Source organism: Pteronotus mesoamericanus, unplaced genomic scaffold (genome assembly GCF_021234165.1).
Source record: "Pteronotus mesoamericanus isolate MK-2021 breed Mesoamerican mustached bat unplaced genomic scaffold, CSHL_Meso_final contig_78, whole genome shotgun sequence".
Classification (NCBI taxonomy): Eukaryota; Metazoa; Chordata; class Mammalia; order Chiroptera; family Mormoopidae; genus Pteronotus; species Pteronotus mesoamericanus.
Window position 1 is genome coordinate 23,161,075 of NW_026555258.1, and position 19,526 is coordinate 23,180,600.

The 19,526-nt window shown below is 37.1% G+C and overlaps 1 protein-coding gene across 3 annotated transcripts in view; it reads right to left on the reverse strand.

Moving 5' to 3' along the window:
- SLC44A1 (solute carrier family 44 member 1) overlaps positions 1–19,526 on the reverse strand; it is a 168,246-nt gene that overhangs the window by 43,303 nt on the left and 105,417 nt on the right. For all 3 annotated transcript variants that reach the window (XM_054584588.1, XM_054584587.1, XM_054584586.1), the window contains exons 9-14: positions 19,044–19,230; positions 17,943–18,108; positions 16,993–17,149; positions 16,214–16,297; positions 9,716–9,853; positions 743–979 (exon numbers count right to left, since the gene is read on the reverse strand). In XM_054584588.1, coding sequence (XP_054440563.1) covers positions 743–979; positions 9,716–9,853; positions 16,214–16,297; positions 16,993–17,149; positions 17,943–18,108; positions 19,044–19,230 — 969 coding nt within the window. The remainder of the gene's footprint in view (positions 1–742; positions 980–9,715; positions 9,854–16,213; positions 16,298–16,992; positions 17,150–17,942; positions 18,109–19,043; positions 19,231–19,526) is intronic.

Here is a 19,526-nt window from a genome sequence, read left to right on the forward strand (position 1 = left end):
TCAATGTTATCTACTTTTAAGATAGGAGTATTTCACAGGTTAATAGACACATACTATTATTAAAAAGTGTCTTTAATTTTGTAGTATTGAACACTGATGATGATAGTATTTAAACCATATTAATATAGTTTTTTTAATTTTTAAAAAGTTTGAGGTCCTAATATAGGGAAACTGCAGAGGCCACATAACTGTAAAGAATTTGAACATAATACCCATGTAAAGGTTCAGATCTGGAATAGTGTAAAACAATACAATCTACCAGTCACAGGTCTGTTGATCTGTATTCATTACAAAATGTCTTTAATTTGGCCTGCCATATTTAAGATAATGAGTTTTAATGGGGTTGACAGCAATAATACTTGGAAAGGTGGTAGATAAAGAAACACAGGTAGGTACTAACTACAATCTGGGAAATAAGACTTTTTGTCTTTGAGCCCCACTTAAGGAAAGTGCACTGAGAACATCAATGGCCCCAGGGTCTAACGGAAAGACTAAAAGCCAGGTCTAAAAAGTTGATTCAAATCCATCTGACTGCAGAGAGGCGGGCAGCAGTATGGATAGTGTGAACTCAAGTCTATTAAAAGGTATTCCTCCAGGGAGGCGGGTTTAAAACGGTGACATGCATGGTAAGAGGGCCTTCTCCCCTGATTTCCCCAAGACTAACCTCATTCATGAGTGTGACAGATTTCCTTCTATTATTATTTTTATCCCGAAAGCCGTAGAGAGTATTTGAAATACTTACCATCAGTACTTTATCCATATAGAATTCTCTGCCAGGACTCCCATCATTGTATTTTGTATCAATGGCAAAACACAAGAATAACACATCCACTACCATTTCATAAATGGACAGGAAGCAATGAGCAACGAGGAAAGCAAAGAGGCAGACGATGATCAGAGGCAGCACCCACACTGTGTAATCTTGCTGGTGGTTGAGCAGCATAATCCCAGCCAAGCCTGTGCTGCAGACTATCAGCACCTGAAGCAGAGAGAACAAAGACCACATTGAATACCCTACTATGGAAAACCACTGCTTCTTCGCCTTCTGCGTATTAAAATTCTTTTTACTACTAACATACGATGGTCATATGAGTATTCCATCTCAAACTGCTAAGTATAATCCATATATATAATATAGAGTCACACATATGTAATCATATAATAGAAATTTTAAAAATCCTTGTTGACATTAAAAATAATCAAGTTTTCCAAATGTTATGCTTGTTACCTAAAGCTTCCCTTATTAGCACCTGTGGCAATTCTTAAGTGTACACATATTTTTTAAAAAAATATGCATATTCTTAGCCCTCAAAAGAAAATTACTGACATTTCAGGGTATTGCTATGGAGTTTTTCCAAAGCATTCTTACATTTATGAAATAGTACTGTATAAACAAATCATTAAAAGCTCTTCATTAATATTTATAGTATCATTTTAAATGCTGCATAAATACTTATTCACCTACATAATTTCATTTTACGGGTGATTTAAAATTTATTTAACCATTCTCCTTCAGTGGGAGACTTATTTTCAGATATAAAGAATGCTGCAACAAACATCTCTAAGGGCTTTTACTTTATTTCATATTTTATTTCAAATAGAATATGGGGCAAATTTAATATAATTTGCCATGATGTTTAGACTTGGACCATCTGTGAGGAAAGGGATTGCCAAAAACTTCCATAAGAATAAAAGAAATAACCAATTTGATTATTGTCAAGAACTACCTACTCTGATGCTTCATCACCTCATAGGAAGCACTTCGCATTTTTTGTGGTTCTTTTGGGACACTTTATTTCAACTTTTCAATAACCCGATGATAGGTTTATGGAAAACATTATCATCCTCTTTATAGACTGGGAAACATGCTAGCCAGCCAACCTGCCCAAGGTCACAATGCTGAAGAGCAGATACCATTCAAATAATGGTCTTATGATGCCAACTTAGGTGCTCTTTCCAGGTAAAAACTCAGCAAATACTTGGATACTGACATCAAAGCAGCAAAAGGTTATACTGAATCCCGGGCACACTCCTGTCCAGCCCTTTACTTGGCCTAGCATCCAGCTCTAAATAACAAAGGAAAAGAGTCCTCTAGAACTATTTCAGCCTTTCCTTGTCCAATGCTGAGGACGGTTAGCCTGAGAATTATTCTTTTGTTATCTTTACTATTTATCAACACCAAAGCATCTCTCATTCACCATTCACTTAGCCAGGACTTACAACGCATTACATGATATACTGGTTAAGCAGTGGTTAAATTGATCCTTCTGTCAGATGATTTTAGGGGGCAAATCTGGATCTGTTCAGGATTTGGAAGATTTCCCCCCTGCTCAACACACCATTTTTGTGGTCAACTCTTATGACTCTTCTCTGTTAGTGACTTTTCTGAGGTGATTTCCATAGAGAGCTTACCACATTCATTTTCTACTCTATTGGTTGCTAATTTAGAATGAGTTATTTCTTATACTCTTATTCAAATGTTTAATATCCACCCAATGGAAAGACTGAGTTCTTCATGCTTTCACTATGCCACTGAAAGCTGAACCACATTTGGAATGTTAAAGTTAAATACAAGTAGAAGGTGTAGCTGAGAAAAACTAGATGTTGACAGAAAAGCTGTTGAGGTGGAAGACAGGTAATTGTCACATGAGAAACAATTTCAAAATCATGCTAAGTGAAATAAGCCAGTCAGTGAAAGACAAATGGTCTCACTGAGAAGTAGAATCTAATGAACAAAATAAACTAATGAACAAAATAGAACCACCGGCATGGAAACCTGGAAGAGGCAGACAGTGACCAGAGAGGAGGAAGGAAGGGGACAATGGTGGAAAGAAGGGGAAGGGACTAGTCAAAGAACATGTATGAATGACCCATGGACACGGACAACAGTGTGGACACTGACTGTGGGAGTGGGAGACGGAATGGGCAGAAGAGGGCAAGGGGGGGAAAACTGGGACAACTGTAACAGAATAACAGTAAAAAAATGATAAAAAAATAAAAAATAAATGGAAACAACGTGAAGAATTAGTAATATTTAGGCAAAAAAGTCAAATAAGTGTAATAATTACTCCCAAATATAATGAAAGGGTGTCATACATTTATTCAAGCCAAGAATACATGAGTCTGAAACTCTTAGAAGGGTTAGAAATCACTTGGGGGGGGCGGTTTGTGAATAATGCAGATTCCCAGGCCCTGCCCCCACAGAGTCTGATTGGTTGGATCTAAGCCCAGCAATATTCATTAAAAGTGCCTCAGGTGCTTCTAATACAGTCCACAGCCTATAAGAAGTACTGGTCTGTACCAGTGATCTCTGTCGTAGAGCACACCTACCTGGGGTAGTGTTCAAGACAATCACCGGGGACCGCTACTCGCAGTTCTCATGTATTTAAATTTTCTTTTCATACTACACTTTATAATGCATGCATTTGCAAAGGCTATATATATCATTAATAAATAAGTGTAAATATATTAGGAGTATGTGCACAATTTTTCTGTAATAAGATGCCTGATTTTTAAAGTTCAGATACTTTTGTTCTATAGGATACATTATTAGTGATATACTAGAAGAGATTCATACACAGGGTAGGATGTGAGAAGGAGGAAGGAGAAGATTCTAGTTTTGATGTCAGGAAGATGTAGCTTTGAATCAGAGTTAGTACTTCTTAGCTGTGTGACTCTAAGTAGTTCATGTACCCCTTCTGAGCCATTTATTCCATCTTTAAAAGAGACATAACACATCCCCTAACTGGTAAGTGCTCTAAAAGCATTACCACAGTGCCTGGCAATCTTCCTTTATTTTTGCCACCATAAATCTTGCATTTAGGGGACCCTTTCCCCGTGGAACTCCTGTTTTGAAAGATTTAGTTTATCAATAAAATAGCATTTACAAGTAACAATTCATATTCTTATTTGTGTTAGTTCAAAGCCAAGTAAACTGCCAACTGGAGTATATAATCATTATTAGAAAAAGTATTTTAAAATAGAGGTAAAAATAATTTCACATAGAAGTAAAGAAACCTGAGATTTTAGTTCTTTCATATAGCTTTACTGGGGAAAATTTGCAGTATCTATTAGACTTAAGTCTTACCTTTGAGGACTCTAAGTCCGTGATCACAACACACAAGCCACTAAACCAGAGGAGCTAAGGTCCCTTCCAAATATAATTTACCATTCTGTGAAACCATTAAGCCCCACAGAAATGGAATCCAGGACATTGTCTTTTGTATTTTTTTTTTTCAATTCAGGGTTTTAAAGTTAAATTATAATATTTGAAATAACTGTGAATTTGCAGGCAGTTGTAAGAAATAACAAAGAATGATCCCATGTACGCTTTACCCAGTTTCCTTCAAGGACAACATCATGTAAAACTATAGAACAGTATCGCAGCCAGGGCATTAACAATGACACAGCCAAGATACAGACCATTTCTATTGTCACAAGGATCCTTCCCTTTAACCTTTCGTAGTTACCTCTGCATCCTCCCAACCCCATCTCTAATTGGGCGACCACAGATCTGTTCTCCATGTCCATAATGTTGTCATTTCATGAATGTTATATAAATGGAATCATATAGTATTTCATCTTCTGAGATTGGCATGTTTCACTCACCAAATTAACCTCAAGATTCACCCAAGTCATTGTGCATGTCAGTAGTTCCTTCCTGACACTGTCTCTTATTATGATCTACCTAGCTGAACTACCTGATCAGTAACTATTTCTGCACACTAGCAGCCACTTAATTGTAATGAAAGAAACTCATTTCAAAAAGATTTCCTCTATTCTATGATCAGAACTATACTTTTAAAAAAGGAGAACTGCAGAATTTATCTTAGTATGTTGGAAACCCAGAAGATTCTTCTTCTTATTTTTCTCCTTTTTTGGATTTCTTGATTAAAAAATGTTTATCTTCCATGGTTTTAAGTAACTATTTTACAATATTATAATTATATTATTCAAATTTATATAAAGCAACTTGGGAATGCAGATCAAGAACCTTATTATGTACTCTGACTCATTAATTCCACGTCTAGGGTTCTGGCCTCAGGAAATGAGTAGTGATGTGGACAAGGATTTGTATACAAAGGTTTCACTAGAGCATACTTTATTTTAGTAAAAAAGAAAAACGATTTAACTGTGAAAGAAACCCCAGGGGCTTGGTTAAAAAAATGATACAATAATTATATAACCATATTTACAACATATTTAATAAAACAGGAAATGTTCATACCATGAAATGAAAAGAGGAATATAAAACTGCCTTTTCTAGTGGATTTTAAATTCTCTTTACTAACTAGTATATGACCAACACCCAGAATAGTCCCTAGGACATTATTATAAATATTTGTTGAATGAATAAAAAAAAAGATCATGATAAACCTAAAGAAAAAATTTAGACAGATAGGTTACTAGGCTGCTGAAAAACTCAAAGCCAATTTTAAAACATAGTATTTTATCATCTCTATATATTTTCCATTATAAAATGAATACATACTTAATATACAGAACTTTATCTTATTATTATAAAATAGGGGGAGGGGTTAATTTTCATTTTCTTATGCACATTTAAAAACAATATTGTTACAGTCTAGCAGTTTTACTCAGCATTTTCACTTACTGTATTATATGCATTATCACATTATAAACTCTTAATAAAAAACATGATTTACTAGGTGAATAATAGTCTGTTGACTATTATTTCCAACCATTTCTCTATGGTTAGGCAGACGACTGTTTACAATTGATTACTGTTATAAATGATGCTGTATTTTTCTGTATTTAAAATTATTTTTTAGCAGTGGTTACCAATCATTAGGATTACTGGATCAAAAGACTTAAAAAAAAAAAAGGTCTAAGTATAAAGTTAATGTCAGTTGAAGTGATTATAGCACATAGTGATTAAAAACATACAAGGCAGACGGACCTGAGTTTGAACTCCAGTGCTGACATAGTCTAAATCTCTAAATTTGGGCAACCTGCTCAGCTGTCTACACTTTGGTTTCATCTGCATAAATGAAGATAATAATAACAGATCACCTTACAGGGGAGGCCAAATATAACCCTTCCCATAAAGCACTTCCCTCAGTACCTGACACCCAGCAAGGGTCTCAATCAGAGTTTACTAAAATCACCATCGTGATCAAATGTCGCCATTTAGTATAATTTTCTCCCTTCATATAATTTATTTCTCTATATGGCTTATAATTTCCCTTTTATGTTTTTTTGCTCTGTGTATATATGTTTTTAAGTTGCTTCAGATCTTTCTTAGCAGTAGGGATAAATTATAAATATTTAAAAAATAAACACAAAAATGTGAAGCCTTCCAGAATTAGTCATATAGCATATAAATTAGCATAGAATATATAAATAACATTAAGTTAATAAGTGCCAGGCACTGTACTCATCAGCCTTTAGCATGGATTAATTCATTCAATCCTTACTATGAAAAATACTTCTTACTGTAAAGACATGACAAAACAAATCCAACAGTCATAATGTAAGTTTAATTATAAATTTTCCAAATAACTATCTGTACAGTTTCAGAATTTTTTTTAGACAGTTGCTTAAGAACTTAAAAACACACGGTGCTATCATTGCCTTTTTATACCAAATATTTTTTCCTTTCAAAAACATTTTAAAAGCACAATGGCTGGAGTAACCTAAGTATTGGGCAGTAAGAGAATATTCAAGAATAGCATTTGATTCTGGTCAAGATGGAGGTGCCTCCTTGTACAACCACAACAAAAATTACAACTAGAATACAAAATAAGTATCATCCAGAATCATCAGAAAATCAAGCTGTAGGGAAGTCTGACAACCAAGGAACTAAAGAAGCTACATTCATCCAGATAGAAGGAGGGGAGGAGACGTGGAGATGGGCAGTGATTCGTGGTGATACGCAGAGACACAGAGCGGGCAATCTCATACCCACATGCAGTGGATAAAAATTAAGAGGGCTACCTCAGAAGTGAGGGACCCCAGGCCCACACCAGACTACTGAGCCCAGGGTGCCAGCATCAGGAAGTAAGTCCCCATAACTTCTGGCTGTAAAAAGCAGTGGGGTTGGGGCAGTGAAGAAACTGTGGGATTCTCAGGAGTCTCCTCTACAAGGGCCCACAGTGGACTTAGGACTTACACAGACCCACCCCCTCTGGGATCGAGCACCAGGGCAACAGCTGGAAGAGCACCAGTGGCATACGGTGAGAAACTGAAGTGGCTGGCATCAGGGCAAGCGCTGGGAGACAGCTTCCTTCCGGACAAAACCCCAGAGGCCAGGCAGTGGCATTGTCCCCTCTGTGAGCTCTCCCCTACACAGAGCCACACGGCAGCAACTCGGGTTGCTCTGCCCTGGCAATTACCTAAGGTTCTGTTCCATCCAACATACAGGTGCACTTCTCTACAACAGACCATGCGACTAAGACACGGAGTCAAAACAGCTCTACCTAATACACAGAAACAAACACAGGGTGGCTGCCAAAATAAGGAAACAAAGTAATATGACCCAGTTGAAAGAACAGAACAAAATTCCAGAAAAAGAATTAAACAAAATGGAGGTAAGCAATCTATCAGATGCAGAGTTTAAAACACTGGTTATAAGGTTTCTCAAGGAACTTAGTGAGGACCTCAACAGCATAAAAAAGATCCAGTCAGACATGAAGGTTATAGTAAGTGAAATAAAGAAAAATTTACAGAGAACCAACAGTGGAGAGGATGAAGGTGAGGATCAAATCAATGATCTGGAACATAAAGAAGGAAAAAACATTGAATCAGGATGACAAGAAGAAAAAAGAATAAAAAAACAACAAGGATAGGCTAAGGAGCATCTGGGACATCTTCAAAATTACCAACATCTGAATCATAGGGGTGCTAGAAGGGGAAGGGAAAGAGCAAGAAATTGAAAACTTATTAGAAAAAATAATGAAAGAAAACTTCACTAGTTTGGTGAAGGAAATAAACACACAAGTCCAGGAAGCACAGAGAGTTCCAAACAAGATGGACCCAAAGAGGACCACACCAAGGCACATCGTAATTAAAATGCGAACTCTTAAAGAGAGAATCTTAAAAGCAGCAAGAGAAAAGCACAGTTACCTCCAAGAGCTCCCATAAGACCGTCAGCTGATTTCTCAAAAGAAACTTTGCAGGCTAGAAAGGACCGGCAAGAAGTATTCAAAGTGACGAAAAATGAGGACCTAAAACCTAGATTACTCTATCCAGCAAAGCTATCATTTAGAATGGAAGGGCAGATAAAGTGATTCCCAAACAAGGTAAAGCTAAAGGAATTCATCATCACATGCCATTGTTATATGAAATATTAAAGGGACTTATTTAAGAAAAAGAAGGAAATCAAAGCTATGAACAATTAAATGGCAACAAATACATATCTATCAACAATTGAATCTAAAAAACCAACTAAGTAAACCACCAGAACGAACAGAATCACAGAAATGGAAATCATGTGGAGGGGTATCAGTTGGGAAAGGAAAGGGGGATACAGGGGAAAAAGGTGCAGGGAATACTAAGTACAAATTGGTAGGTACAAAAGAGCAGAGGGATGTTAAGAAAAGTATAGGAAATAGAGAAGCCAAAGAACTTACATGCACGTTCCATGGACATGAACTAAAGGGGGGATTGCTGAAGGGAATGGGGGGTACTGGGTGGAGGAGGGCAAAGGGGGAAAAATTGTGACAATTGTAATAGCATAATCAATAAAATATATTTAAAAACCCCCAGCATTTGATGAAATATTGACGATCACGACAATGAGTAATTATGAAGATTATCAAAGCAGTATTAAAAATGTGTATGATATAATATGAAGGGAAAAGGGCAGAACAAACAGGTATGTATGCTATGATTGTTATACCGTAGAAATATAAGCCTACAAGAAAATACTGGGAGGGAATATATAACATTGATAAGTTATTAGATTATAGCAGTGGTGTCTTTTTCTTAACTGAAATTTTTTTAGTATTTTATGCTTTGAAATACAGATAAAATAAAATCCAATTATAATGTTATTTATTATTTTGCAGATTTTAATAGCAGTATAGAATAAATTACCGCTTCTCAGACACTTTTAAGGACGTTTAAGTCTCACTCCCCAATAGCTCTATTTTAAAATGGTTTATATACAATAGCGATGACAGCTAACATTCATCAAGAACTTATAATGTAATAAATAATGTCTTAGGTATACTACATGTATTAACCAGTTTAATCCTCACAACCCTAAGGGTTTGGCATTATTATTACCCCAAATTTATAAATAAGTAAACTGAGGCACAGAGAGGTTACGTACCCTGACTCGGGCCACACAGCTAGTCAGTGAAAGAGGCAGGATTTAAATCCAGGTAGTCAATGTGTAGATGCAGGACCCCTAACCACTACCCAGGCTGTTACTTAATTCTTTACAGTTCAAAATATGTAAGCAGAAATATAGGCAAGTTACACTTAACCACCCTGTGCCCCAGCTTCCCCATCTGTAAAATGAAGATAACAGTAGATCTTCCTTTACAAATTTGTTGTGAGGATTAAATGAGGATAATACCTGTAAAGTACTTGGAAAAGTGCTTCACACATATTAAGAGCTTTGTAAGTGCTTGCTATATATTACATTACATTATTAGTTTTCTGGTGGGCTAGATGTTTTTGAAATTAAATAACAAATATATATATGCAACCACTTACTGTATTTCTCAGATAATATACTTGGTCTTACCTTGCCTAGGAATAACATGAAATCCCCCACTGTGTTGATGGCAGCCACTCGCAAAGCATTCTCCACGAGAATGACAAAGGCATCCTTCGCTGAGGTGCAGAAGTTGGTGCTGTTGATAGCTGTGGCTGTGTATGCGTTCTGGACAAAAGCAAAAATGATGTTTTCATCAATAAACACAACCGTACTTTGTTAAGTTAGAAACCAAGCATAATTAAGCATAGGCTGTAAAAATATTTCACAGTTAAGCCCATGGTTTTGGTGAGGTACAGATTAAGATCAAGCACAAGAAAATATGAGCTATTTAAAAAATTATCTGATGTGGTCAAAAAAACTTTTCAGTTGGCTTAGTTTCAATCCTTTAAAAACACTGATATTTATTAAAATACATACTAACCTTTCCAATGTCCATTAACTTCTTCCCTGTCTTAGAACATCAAACATAATTGAACCTTTCCTAGTTGTTTTAGGTGCATCCCTGTGAATATCAGGGATGCATTATCACCATTTCAGCGATGCTCTAAAAGCTATGGAAATATGTAAAGGCATTAGATTGCTGTGCTCTTTTATCTGGAACACCCACCATCTCCTCTTTGGTGCTCTCTTCTATGATGTCACTTCCCACAGCTAGTAGATAGCTGTTTGTTGCCCAGTATTTTACACCCCTCCATTCTGGGAGCAGGACTTGAATTCTCATTTGAGAAAACAGCCCCTCCCCGATTCTTACGAGTCTGGGTGGAGTTGATACCACCTTCAGCTGTGGGGGTGGCCAAGGACAGGTTCAGAAAATGGCATATAAGCTAATCAGAGCCTATGAGAGTAAATGATATTCTCTGGCGCTTTTGGGAAAAGAAGTTTTCTTTCTCATCCATAGGTGCTCCTGCCAGGGCAGCTCTCTCCTTTTCCTGGATAACAAGCTATGAGGGTATGCGTTGCCACGGGTGTTTTGCCGACATAATGGGAAGGTCCTAGAGGGGCTGGAGGTCACAGTGTGAAACCGAGGGTGAGGCTAACACCAGAGAGAAACCAGGTACTTGCATTTGGTGACAATACTTTGTATCATTAGGAACTAGCCAGAGTTCTGGACTTTTCAGTTACAGAAGCTGATATATTGCTAAGAATCTCCTTCCTCTTCTCCCCCCCACCCTTCTCTTTTTTTATTTTTAGGTCAGTTTGAGGCTGGCTTTCTGTCCCATGTAGTACTGAGTCCCAGATGACCCACTTTTATTCAATTACACCTGCTTCTGCTGCCCCATGTTATCTTTGACCCACTAATCACAGATTGATTTTCCCCCTCTTTTTTATATTACGTTTTAGATTAGAATTAGCGTTTTCTGGGAAATGTGAATAAGTACTATAAAATCGAATGTGTCTGAGTCTTAGGAAAGTATATAGATTTTGTGACTACAGCTTTTGGTCCTGAGGAATTTTTGGTTTAGTGCTGACTTAATTATTGGTGGGTCAAAATGTCCACTTGCCAAAAACTGCGGGACACGAAGGGCTTACTCTACACTGTGTTGTCCACAAAGCTTTACACGGAGCTAGGAAGAGACGGTCTTTAATTTAAATGTTCCAACTGAATGCTTATTAGTTATTAGGAACCTGGTATGGAGATGAGGTTTGACTTATCAAAAATTTAATTTGCCCTCATATGATTAAATTCACTGATTAAAAATGCAGAGCATTTCAGGACCAAGGAGCGAGTACTGTACTGAGCAGATTACTACTTAAGGTTCATAAACTTTTTTTCAGCAATAAAGCAGTAGAAAATTATGGTGCTCTTTGAGAAACATAGTTATGATTTTAATATATGAAATTCCATCATACAAGTTGGGGTAATTTATTATCAGAATATATTACTATATTAGGTTTGCCAGTCTTTTATCTCAAAAGATAATATATACAGTATTTTAAAGAAATGATACTGTTAAGTTTTTCTTAGCATTCATTTGCTGCTTGGTCTCTTCTACTGTCATCTCAGTGTTTCTTATCAGTTGAAAGAGAACGGGCACCAGAGTTAACTGCTTAACTGCAGCGGCCCACATCTCCTCATTTTCGCAAAGCTTCTTTTGAAACGTTCTGCAAAATGCCTCAATGACATCAAAATAAACCATACTTTTGATCTTGTGTAATAGTAACTCTGCTGAAAAACCATGGAGAACTGACATCGTCTGAACTCTTCTCACAAATCAAAACTAGTTCTGAGTTCTCACCAGTTCCTTATATACTCACTAGAAAAACAAACCAACCAACCCACTTAGCAATTTATTCTAAAACAGGGGTCCTCTAACTACTGTCTGTGGGCCTAACCCTGCCTGTTGCCTCCTTTGCAAATAAAGTTTTATTGAAACACAGCCATGCTCATTTGTTTACATATCGTACATGGCTGTTTCCATGCCACAGTGGCAGAACTGTGAGAGGCTATATGGCCCACAAAGTCAAAAATACTTCCCCTGTTCTAAGACATCATCAAGAGACTAATGAACCAGTTTCAGTCATCCTTTGGTATCTGCAGGAGTTTGATTCCTGATGTCCCATGACACCAAAATCTGACGACACGTCTCTTACATACAATGGCATAGTATTTGGATATAACGTATGCATATCCTCCTGTATACCTAAATCACCTCTAGATTAATAATAATAATACTTAATACAGATATATAAATAGCTGTTTTACTGCATTATTTAGGAAATAATGACAAGAACGTCAGTACATGTTAAGTACAGAGACAACCATCACAGGCCTAACTGCACAATACATATCAGCAACATAACATCCCCTATTTTTCCATCCATAGTTGGTTAAATACGCAGATGCGGAACCTGTGGATATGGAACGTATGGATACAGATGGCCAACTGTATTTAATAACTGGTTTTCAGAGGAAAACACCCTACCACATTATATATAAAAATATATATTTATATTTATAAACAAATATATAAATATATGTGTGTGGGTGTATATAATGAGATGCTTCCTGAAGTATAAAAAGCATTATGATGTCTAAAATCAGGGATAATGAACAACCCATTTAAATTAACTCTGTACCGTCTTAAATCCCATCCCCTTGATAAGGAGACAACTATCTTTTAATTATGCAGTTCTACCCTTCGCAGTTTGAACTTGACTTTCCTTGAAAGAGGACGCAGAAGAGAGGAACCACATACCTCCAATCCTTCATGTTATCATTAGACCAGCTGACTCCAGGGGCAGGCTCAACACTTCCAATGTAAACTATAGAAGCTTTTTTGTTGCCCGCATTAATTTTCAGAAGCATCGGTTTATTTGAGAACTATTATTATTCCTCCTCTGCTGCTGCCTTCTTCCTTCCCGACCCTGCCCACCCATCCCCCTGGCTTTTAGAGCAGAAGCCCATTTACCTGTAGACATGAAAGGAGGCAGGAATGGCTTTTTTTTCCTTCATTCCTCAGTTACAAGGTAGGACAGACTCATAGAAATTTAGCCTTCTTGGCAATATTCCTAGCGATCTGTGCTGCTCCTTTGTATTCAACCTAACTGAAAACACTAAGTGGGTATTTTACAAGTTTTCTCCCACTCCCAAGGCACTTAGATGAGCTGCATGTGATACACAAAGGTCACAATGACCTCTTCAGAAAGAAAAATGTGCTACAGATCACAGCAAGTCTATAGAATTTCTCTCTGCTTCTACACCTTCTAGTCTAAAAGGATTTATGCTAAGATTCTCAAGAAATTCTGAGTCTGTTGTAGCCTTCCCTAGGAACTGCTCTCTGAGCTTTCTTCAGACTACTTAGCTGAGATTTTTAGAGCCCAACCACCTTACTCTCAGACAGCCTTCCTGATCTTGAGCTAAACCACACACAGAGAGGCAACAATGATTAACATTTTGCTCATGTCCAACATCTGCTCAGGCAGGACATAGGCTGGAAACTAATTAACTCCCAGAGCAAGATAAAAGTTGAACGCCATTCAGGAATCTCTTTAAAAGGACACGTATTAGCCCAAGGGGTCTCTGGTATTATTTTTGTGTGATAGGATATAGTGAAAAAGTAGTGGCCACATGGAAGAAATGTGTCAGGACAGAGGTCACCCGGCTGGTAGCTCAGGCCTGCTTGGCCACCTGTCCCAGGGCGCAGCTTCCCCCATTTCATACCTTCTTTCCTTTCCTCACTTAAGGACCTAGAAATTTTCTTTAAGTTTAAAATCTTACATAGTAACTCACTTAATAGGGGCAAGCTAGATAGTAATGGTAGGAAAAGAGATACAGGATATGCGCGGATCATTCCAAATTAAATAAGGGAAAGGGTGATTAAGATGATCCCTTTTTTACTTTGAGTGAAGGATGGAGGGAGCACAAAGTCAAACTTATACCACAGATTTCATTCAGTTTGGTTGAATTTTTTGACTTTTTAGGGGTTCACCAGAGTTAAACTGATGTTGCAAATCTTAATTTAAATAGATTGTCTTTAAAACCATCACTTGTTTTAGTTTACAGCATAATACATGAAAATTTGAGATGTTTACATATTCTCTATAATAAAGTATAATTTAGTTTAGTGTTCTTTATGTTGCACAAAATGTGTATATATTTATACAAGAAGCAGTGTGGTATCAGGGCAAGGTCTGGGCAAACTTAGATTTAAAACTTCCTCCACCTCCAGGTTATGTGATCTGTCATGAGATGCTGGTCTTGATTTTTTCATCTATGAAACAGAGGAAATGAGCCTCCCCCACAGAGTTGTGGATCGAAAATGAAGTGTGTGTGTGTGTGTGTGTAGAGTCTGTCTGGGAAAAGTTCAGTCATTGTTAATCTAATGAGAACAGTCTGCGTGGCATGGATGTAACCTGGCAGCCAAGGAGAGCGGACTGGAATGTTTATGCATGAACCAAGATGACTTCACTGTACTAGTCAGTGGGGACGTAGATGTTATTCAGTGACAATGTGTACTGTGTGGCCACCGCATTCAAAATGACTGTGTGAGTAGAGCCTTGGATCTGCATCAAACTTTGCATTAAGCTTGAATATTCCTCTGTGGAAACCAGTTGGATGATTCAGAAGGCTGCAGCTATGGGCAACTGGTGATTGGCGGCTTCATCATGACAATGTGCCCACCCGCTCATGTGTTACATCTCGCGTGCAGAGTGTTTTGGCAAAACATCAAATCACCTAGGTGACTCAATCCCTGCACAGTCCAGTTTTGGTGACCTGTGACTTATGGATTTTCCCAAAACTAAAATCACCTTTGAAAAGAAAGAGATTTCAGACTGTTGGTGAGATTCAGGAAAGCATGATGGGATAGCTGATGGCAATTGGGAGAACTGTGTGAGGATCCAAGGTGCCTGCTTTGAAGGGGACTGAGGTGTCATTGTCCTATGTACAATATTTCTTGTGTCTTGTATGTTCTTCAATAAATGTCTCCATTTTTCATATTACATGGCTGGATACCTTCTGAATAGATGTGTGTGTGTGTGTGTGTGTGTGTGTGTGTGTGTATCAGTGTTTAGTGTAGTATCAGTTGGTGGTGCTCAAAAATTATTCTCTACAACTCCCGCTCATACTATATAGAGAAAAGCTTTATAATCTTAACAGCTTATCAGCCAGAGAGCAGATACCCACCAGTGTTAAATGTACTATCTTCAAACAGTGCCAAAGCAAACCAAGGCCTAAGTAATCCAATGTCCAAGAGAAACAGATTCTAGTTGTAACAATCTCTCTACCTAAAGTGAGTTCTACCTGTTAGATGAGATGTATGTAATTGCCTCCATGTCACATTAGACAGGCTCCTACAGAAACACAGAGCAGCTTACAGTTCACTCTGTTTATTTGCAAGACTCTAACACCTGCAAATACTACAATAAAATGGCTCGTTTTAAAAATCTAAAGCTCCTTCTTGAAGTCAGCTGTATTTCCCATCTGGTGTGGCACTGGAGCGTGATTTGGGATTAGGAATTTCATGTTGTGCTGCAAAATGACTCTAACTTCCTCTACTGCCATATCAACACTCTTCTTTGCTATTAACCTCTAAATTCTTTAAAGCAGAGGCAAGAAACTAGTGGCCCATGGACAACTGACATTGCGTGGCCTAAAGACCTATTTGTTCTGGCTCACTAAGACTTTAATTTATTTTTTAAAAATAATTAAAAGACTATTGCTAGAGTAAACAAATTCTTAAGGAGAAATGAAAGAGTAAAAGATGGGAATTAAGGCATAAGAGACAAATGTCTTTCCTGAGAGATGAACCCTACTGATATTAATTAATGTATCACAGTGAATTAATAATGAGCCTTGGTAAGAATGTATGTTACTTTTAAAAATAAGAATATTGAAAATAAAAAAATTTAAAAAATAAAAATAAGAATATGATTGAAATAGCGATATCTGGTCAAGGCACAATATACAACACCATGAGAAAAATATAACAACTTTCAATTAAGTGCAATCATTTTATCTTGGAAGAAGAAATGACAAACATATCTTTGAAAATGAATATTAGGTTTATTTTTAAAATATTTTACCTGATTTAAATAATTTAGGCACTTTTCAAGACACCAAAGGCAACAAATGCAGGATTTCAGCACACATCGAGCACAGGCATTTTCCTGAAAAGGAGGTACAGTTGAAATAATTTTTAAAAACCAAAGAACTAAAGCATCATAAAGGATATTCCAAATGTTAGAAAAATAAAAAATTAAAAAATCACAACCTATGCTTTAAAGCCTCCACATCCATCTCTTTTCCCTTAAAATGTAATGGCTGAACTATTTCTAATTAGTTTAATATTTATTTAGTACCTATTGCATGTAAGATATAGTGAGGTATAGAAGACCAGCAAGGAATTTACGATCTAGGAGGAGGAAAAGAAACGCTACTAACCACAAAAAATGGTTAGAATCAGAGTATGACATAGATACTAGTGCTCTGATAGTGGAGAACAGAGAGACATCATTTGGGAGATGGAAGGAATCAGGGAAGATTTCTTGGAAGGGGTGGCATCTGAGCTATGCTATGTTGAGATGCAGGTTATTTCCACAGCCAAGGATAGGGATGAGGTTCTAAGGAGAAAGGTATGTGATTGGACACAGCAGAAGAAGCACAGAACACTTTTGGAAACCAGTGGAGAGATGGATTTTGCTGGAACATGCGTAGTGCAAGAGTGGGGCAGAAGGGAGGGAGGACTGGGTTCCGCTTTGCCAGGACTTCGAAGACACATTCACAGCTTCGGACATGGTATCATTTACTGTGTGCAGAAGTGGGATGTGCCCATAGAAAGTCCAGAAAAATATTTTCCCCTTACCTTTCCTTTCAGCTGACTGTGAATATACATAAGGATCATTCGTGGAATTTTGACTAAGGTGATGATAAAAGATCCTTTGGCCACCGTACCAAGGTGATAACGAATAAGGCGATTCACTGATGCCAAAATAGGTGTAAATGGCAAATTCCTTTTATCCCTATTTTAAAGATGACCAAAAGACAATTAAAACAGAGGCTAGACCAGGATGGAAACACAGGAATGATTTAGAGTCCCATGGGATAAAAAACTGGTTCATTTTTCTTACTCTTGCTTTATGACAAAATGGCAAAGCAATATAGTACAACTAATGTAAATGCTACAGATGTACCATAAAAAATTAATGTTTTATTTCTCTACAGTAGTTTCATGGGGTTCTTAACACTCTAATATTTTAAGTTAAATAAAAGTATGCTTTGAAAGTTCTTATTAGTAAATACTTAAGGGGGATAAATGGTAATGGAAAAAAATACAATAAAAAATTTTTTAAAAAGGAGGAAATGGAACTTAAAAAAATGTTCAATCTGAACCTGGCCCCTCATTACAATAGAAAAATGAAAAGGCCTACAGCTTATATTCAGCTCTGAAGTTAGGAAAGGCAGGCACACAGATGTTCTGATCCAAGCAAATTAAAATGGCTTGTTTTCCTTTGATGGACGTTTATATAAAGCAAAAGTACATAAGACACTACTTCAAGATTTATTCTTCTGCTAAATATAATTTGTTATATGATGGCTTGCCGTTCTGATGAATTTTTGAGAAAGTTTTAGAAAAGCATAAAGAATAAAATAACAACTTCTCATTTTCCTACCTCCCAGAATTAGCAACTATAACATCTTTTTATTCGCTTCCAATTACTTTTTAAAGAAATGACACTCGCAAGGCTCAGTCCCATTCCCTCAGGCACAATCACTTAGGTGATCTTAAGTTTTCTGACAAGTATGAATTCTCACCTAGTAAAATAGTACGTCACCACTGCTCCTGCCACCGTCATCTGCTGACACGCTAGAATGAACTCACTAATCCAGATCAGGCCCACCACATGGTACCACCACATGTACTGCAGAGGCCCGGAGAGCTTGAACTCCACAAAGCCTTGCTCATTCTTAACAGCGCTGCCTAGGAAAAATCAAGGAGGAAAAGAAGAATCACATAAAGTATAAACCAAAAACATGGCTGTTAAATTTAAGGGAATAATTTAATTTCCAACAATAGGTCCCTACCCCCAAACCACAAACTTACACATCACAGTGCTATTTCATTAAAGGAGAAAATTAGGTACCCCTTCAAAAGTTGTGAAGCCAAATATCATATAATTCAGCATTTTTTTCCCCCAAAGCCATGATACATAGCTTTTAAAATTTGTTCTGTTAAATACAGTTCTTACCACATTATCAGTTATTTACTTTAGGCATGTATTTTCAAATACTTTAAATTTTTTTCAGAGCTATTACTTGTCTAATAATTACAGTCCTGATTATTAACAAAGTATAGAAATTCACATTCTATTCAATTGGCAAATGTGTGCTGAATGGCCAGAGAAATTACACACAAGTTTACTAACCTTATGTTACTCCTCACAGTTAATTCTATTTAGATGTAACCTTTAATAGTAAGTATGGCTACAAGCAAATCCGAGAGTCCTTGAACTGAAACATCACTAGGTTCGGGTCATTTCCAAACTAGAAAATCCCAAGGAAACAAGTTGGTCTTTGCTACAACTGGGGTTTGAGGCAACTTGAAGTGACATTGCATTCCTTAGTTCAACTTAAAATGGATCCGAATGTCTGCGTGAGTACAGGAGTTTACTTCAAATCTGTGACAATCTCAAAACCAGGATGAAATGCCAGGCCTTACCTGGTTTACACCCACTTTGCTAGGATGATCTACAAATCATAGTTAGAAAATGGGTTACTGCAGACCAATAACCACTGCTAGTACTGATGGCTATTAGACCATAGTCAAATGTCTGAAGAATTATATCTTTGATATTTTAAATATTTTAATATGAATAAGGCTCATCCCTAACAGAAAGAAGCAACATGTCTTCTTACCAGCAGTGCCAAGAAAAAGAAGTGTCATGATCCAGTACACCCAGAACAGGACAAGAGCAAAGAATGTCCAAAAGGGTTGGAAGACTAGCAATGGCAAGTGAATGAAGACTTTGCCAGCCACGTGGAACAAGGCGATAGTGAGAGCAACACGCTTGCGCATGAACAACATGATCAGGAACAGGATCACCTGTGTGGAGAGAGTGGAGGGAAAGGTTTCTGTTACTCCTTGAAGCAGTGAAGGCAGAAACTAAACAATGATGGAAATTTTTACCATAACACCTTCACTCCAAAGAGCTGAGAGTTTCATTCTGAGTCCCAATAATACTTTATCAGTCTGTATCTCTCTGGCAGCACTTATCATTTTCAATTACATATTGGAAATATCTTTTAAAGCTAAATAAAAGGATTTCTCAATTTATTATTAAATCCTAGAATTCTACTTTTCTTTTGTCCACTCATTATGAATCAAAACGTGTGGTTTGT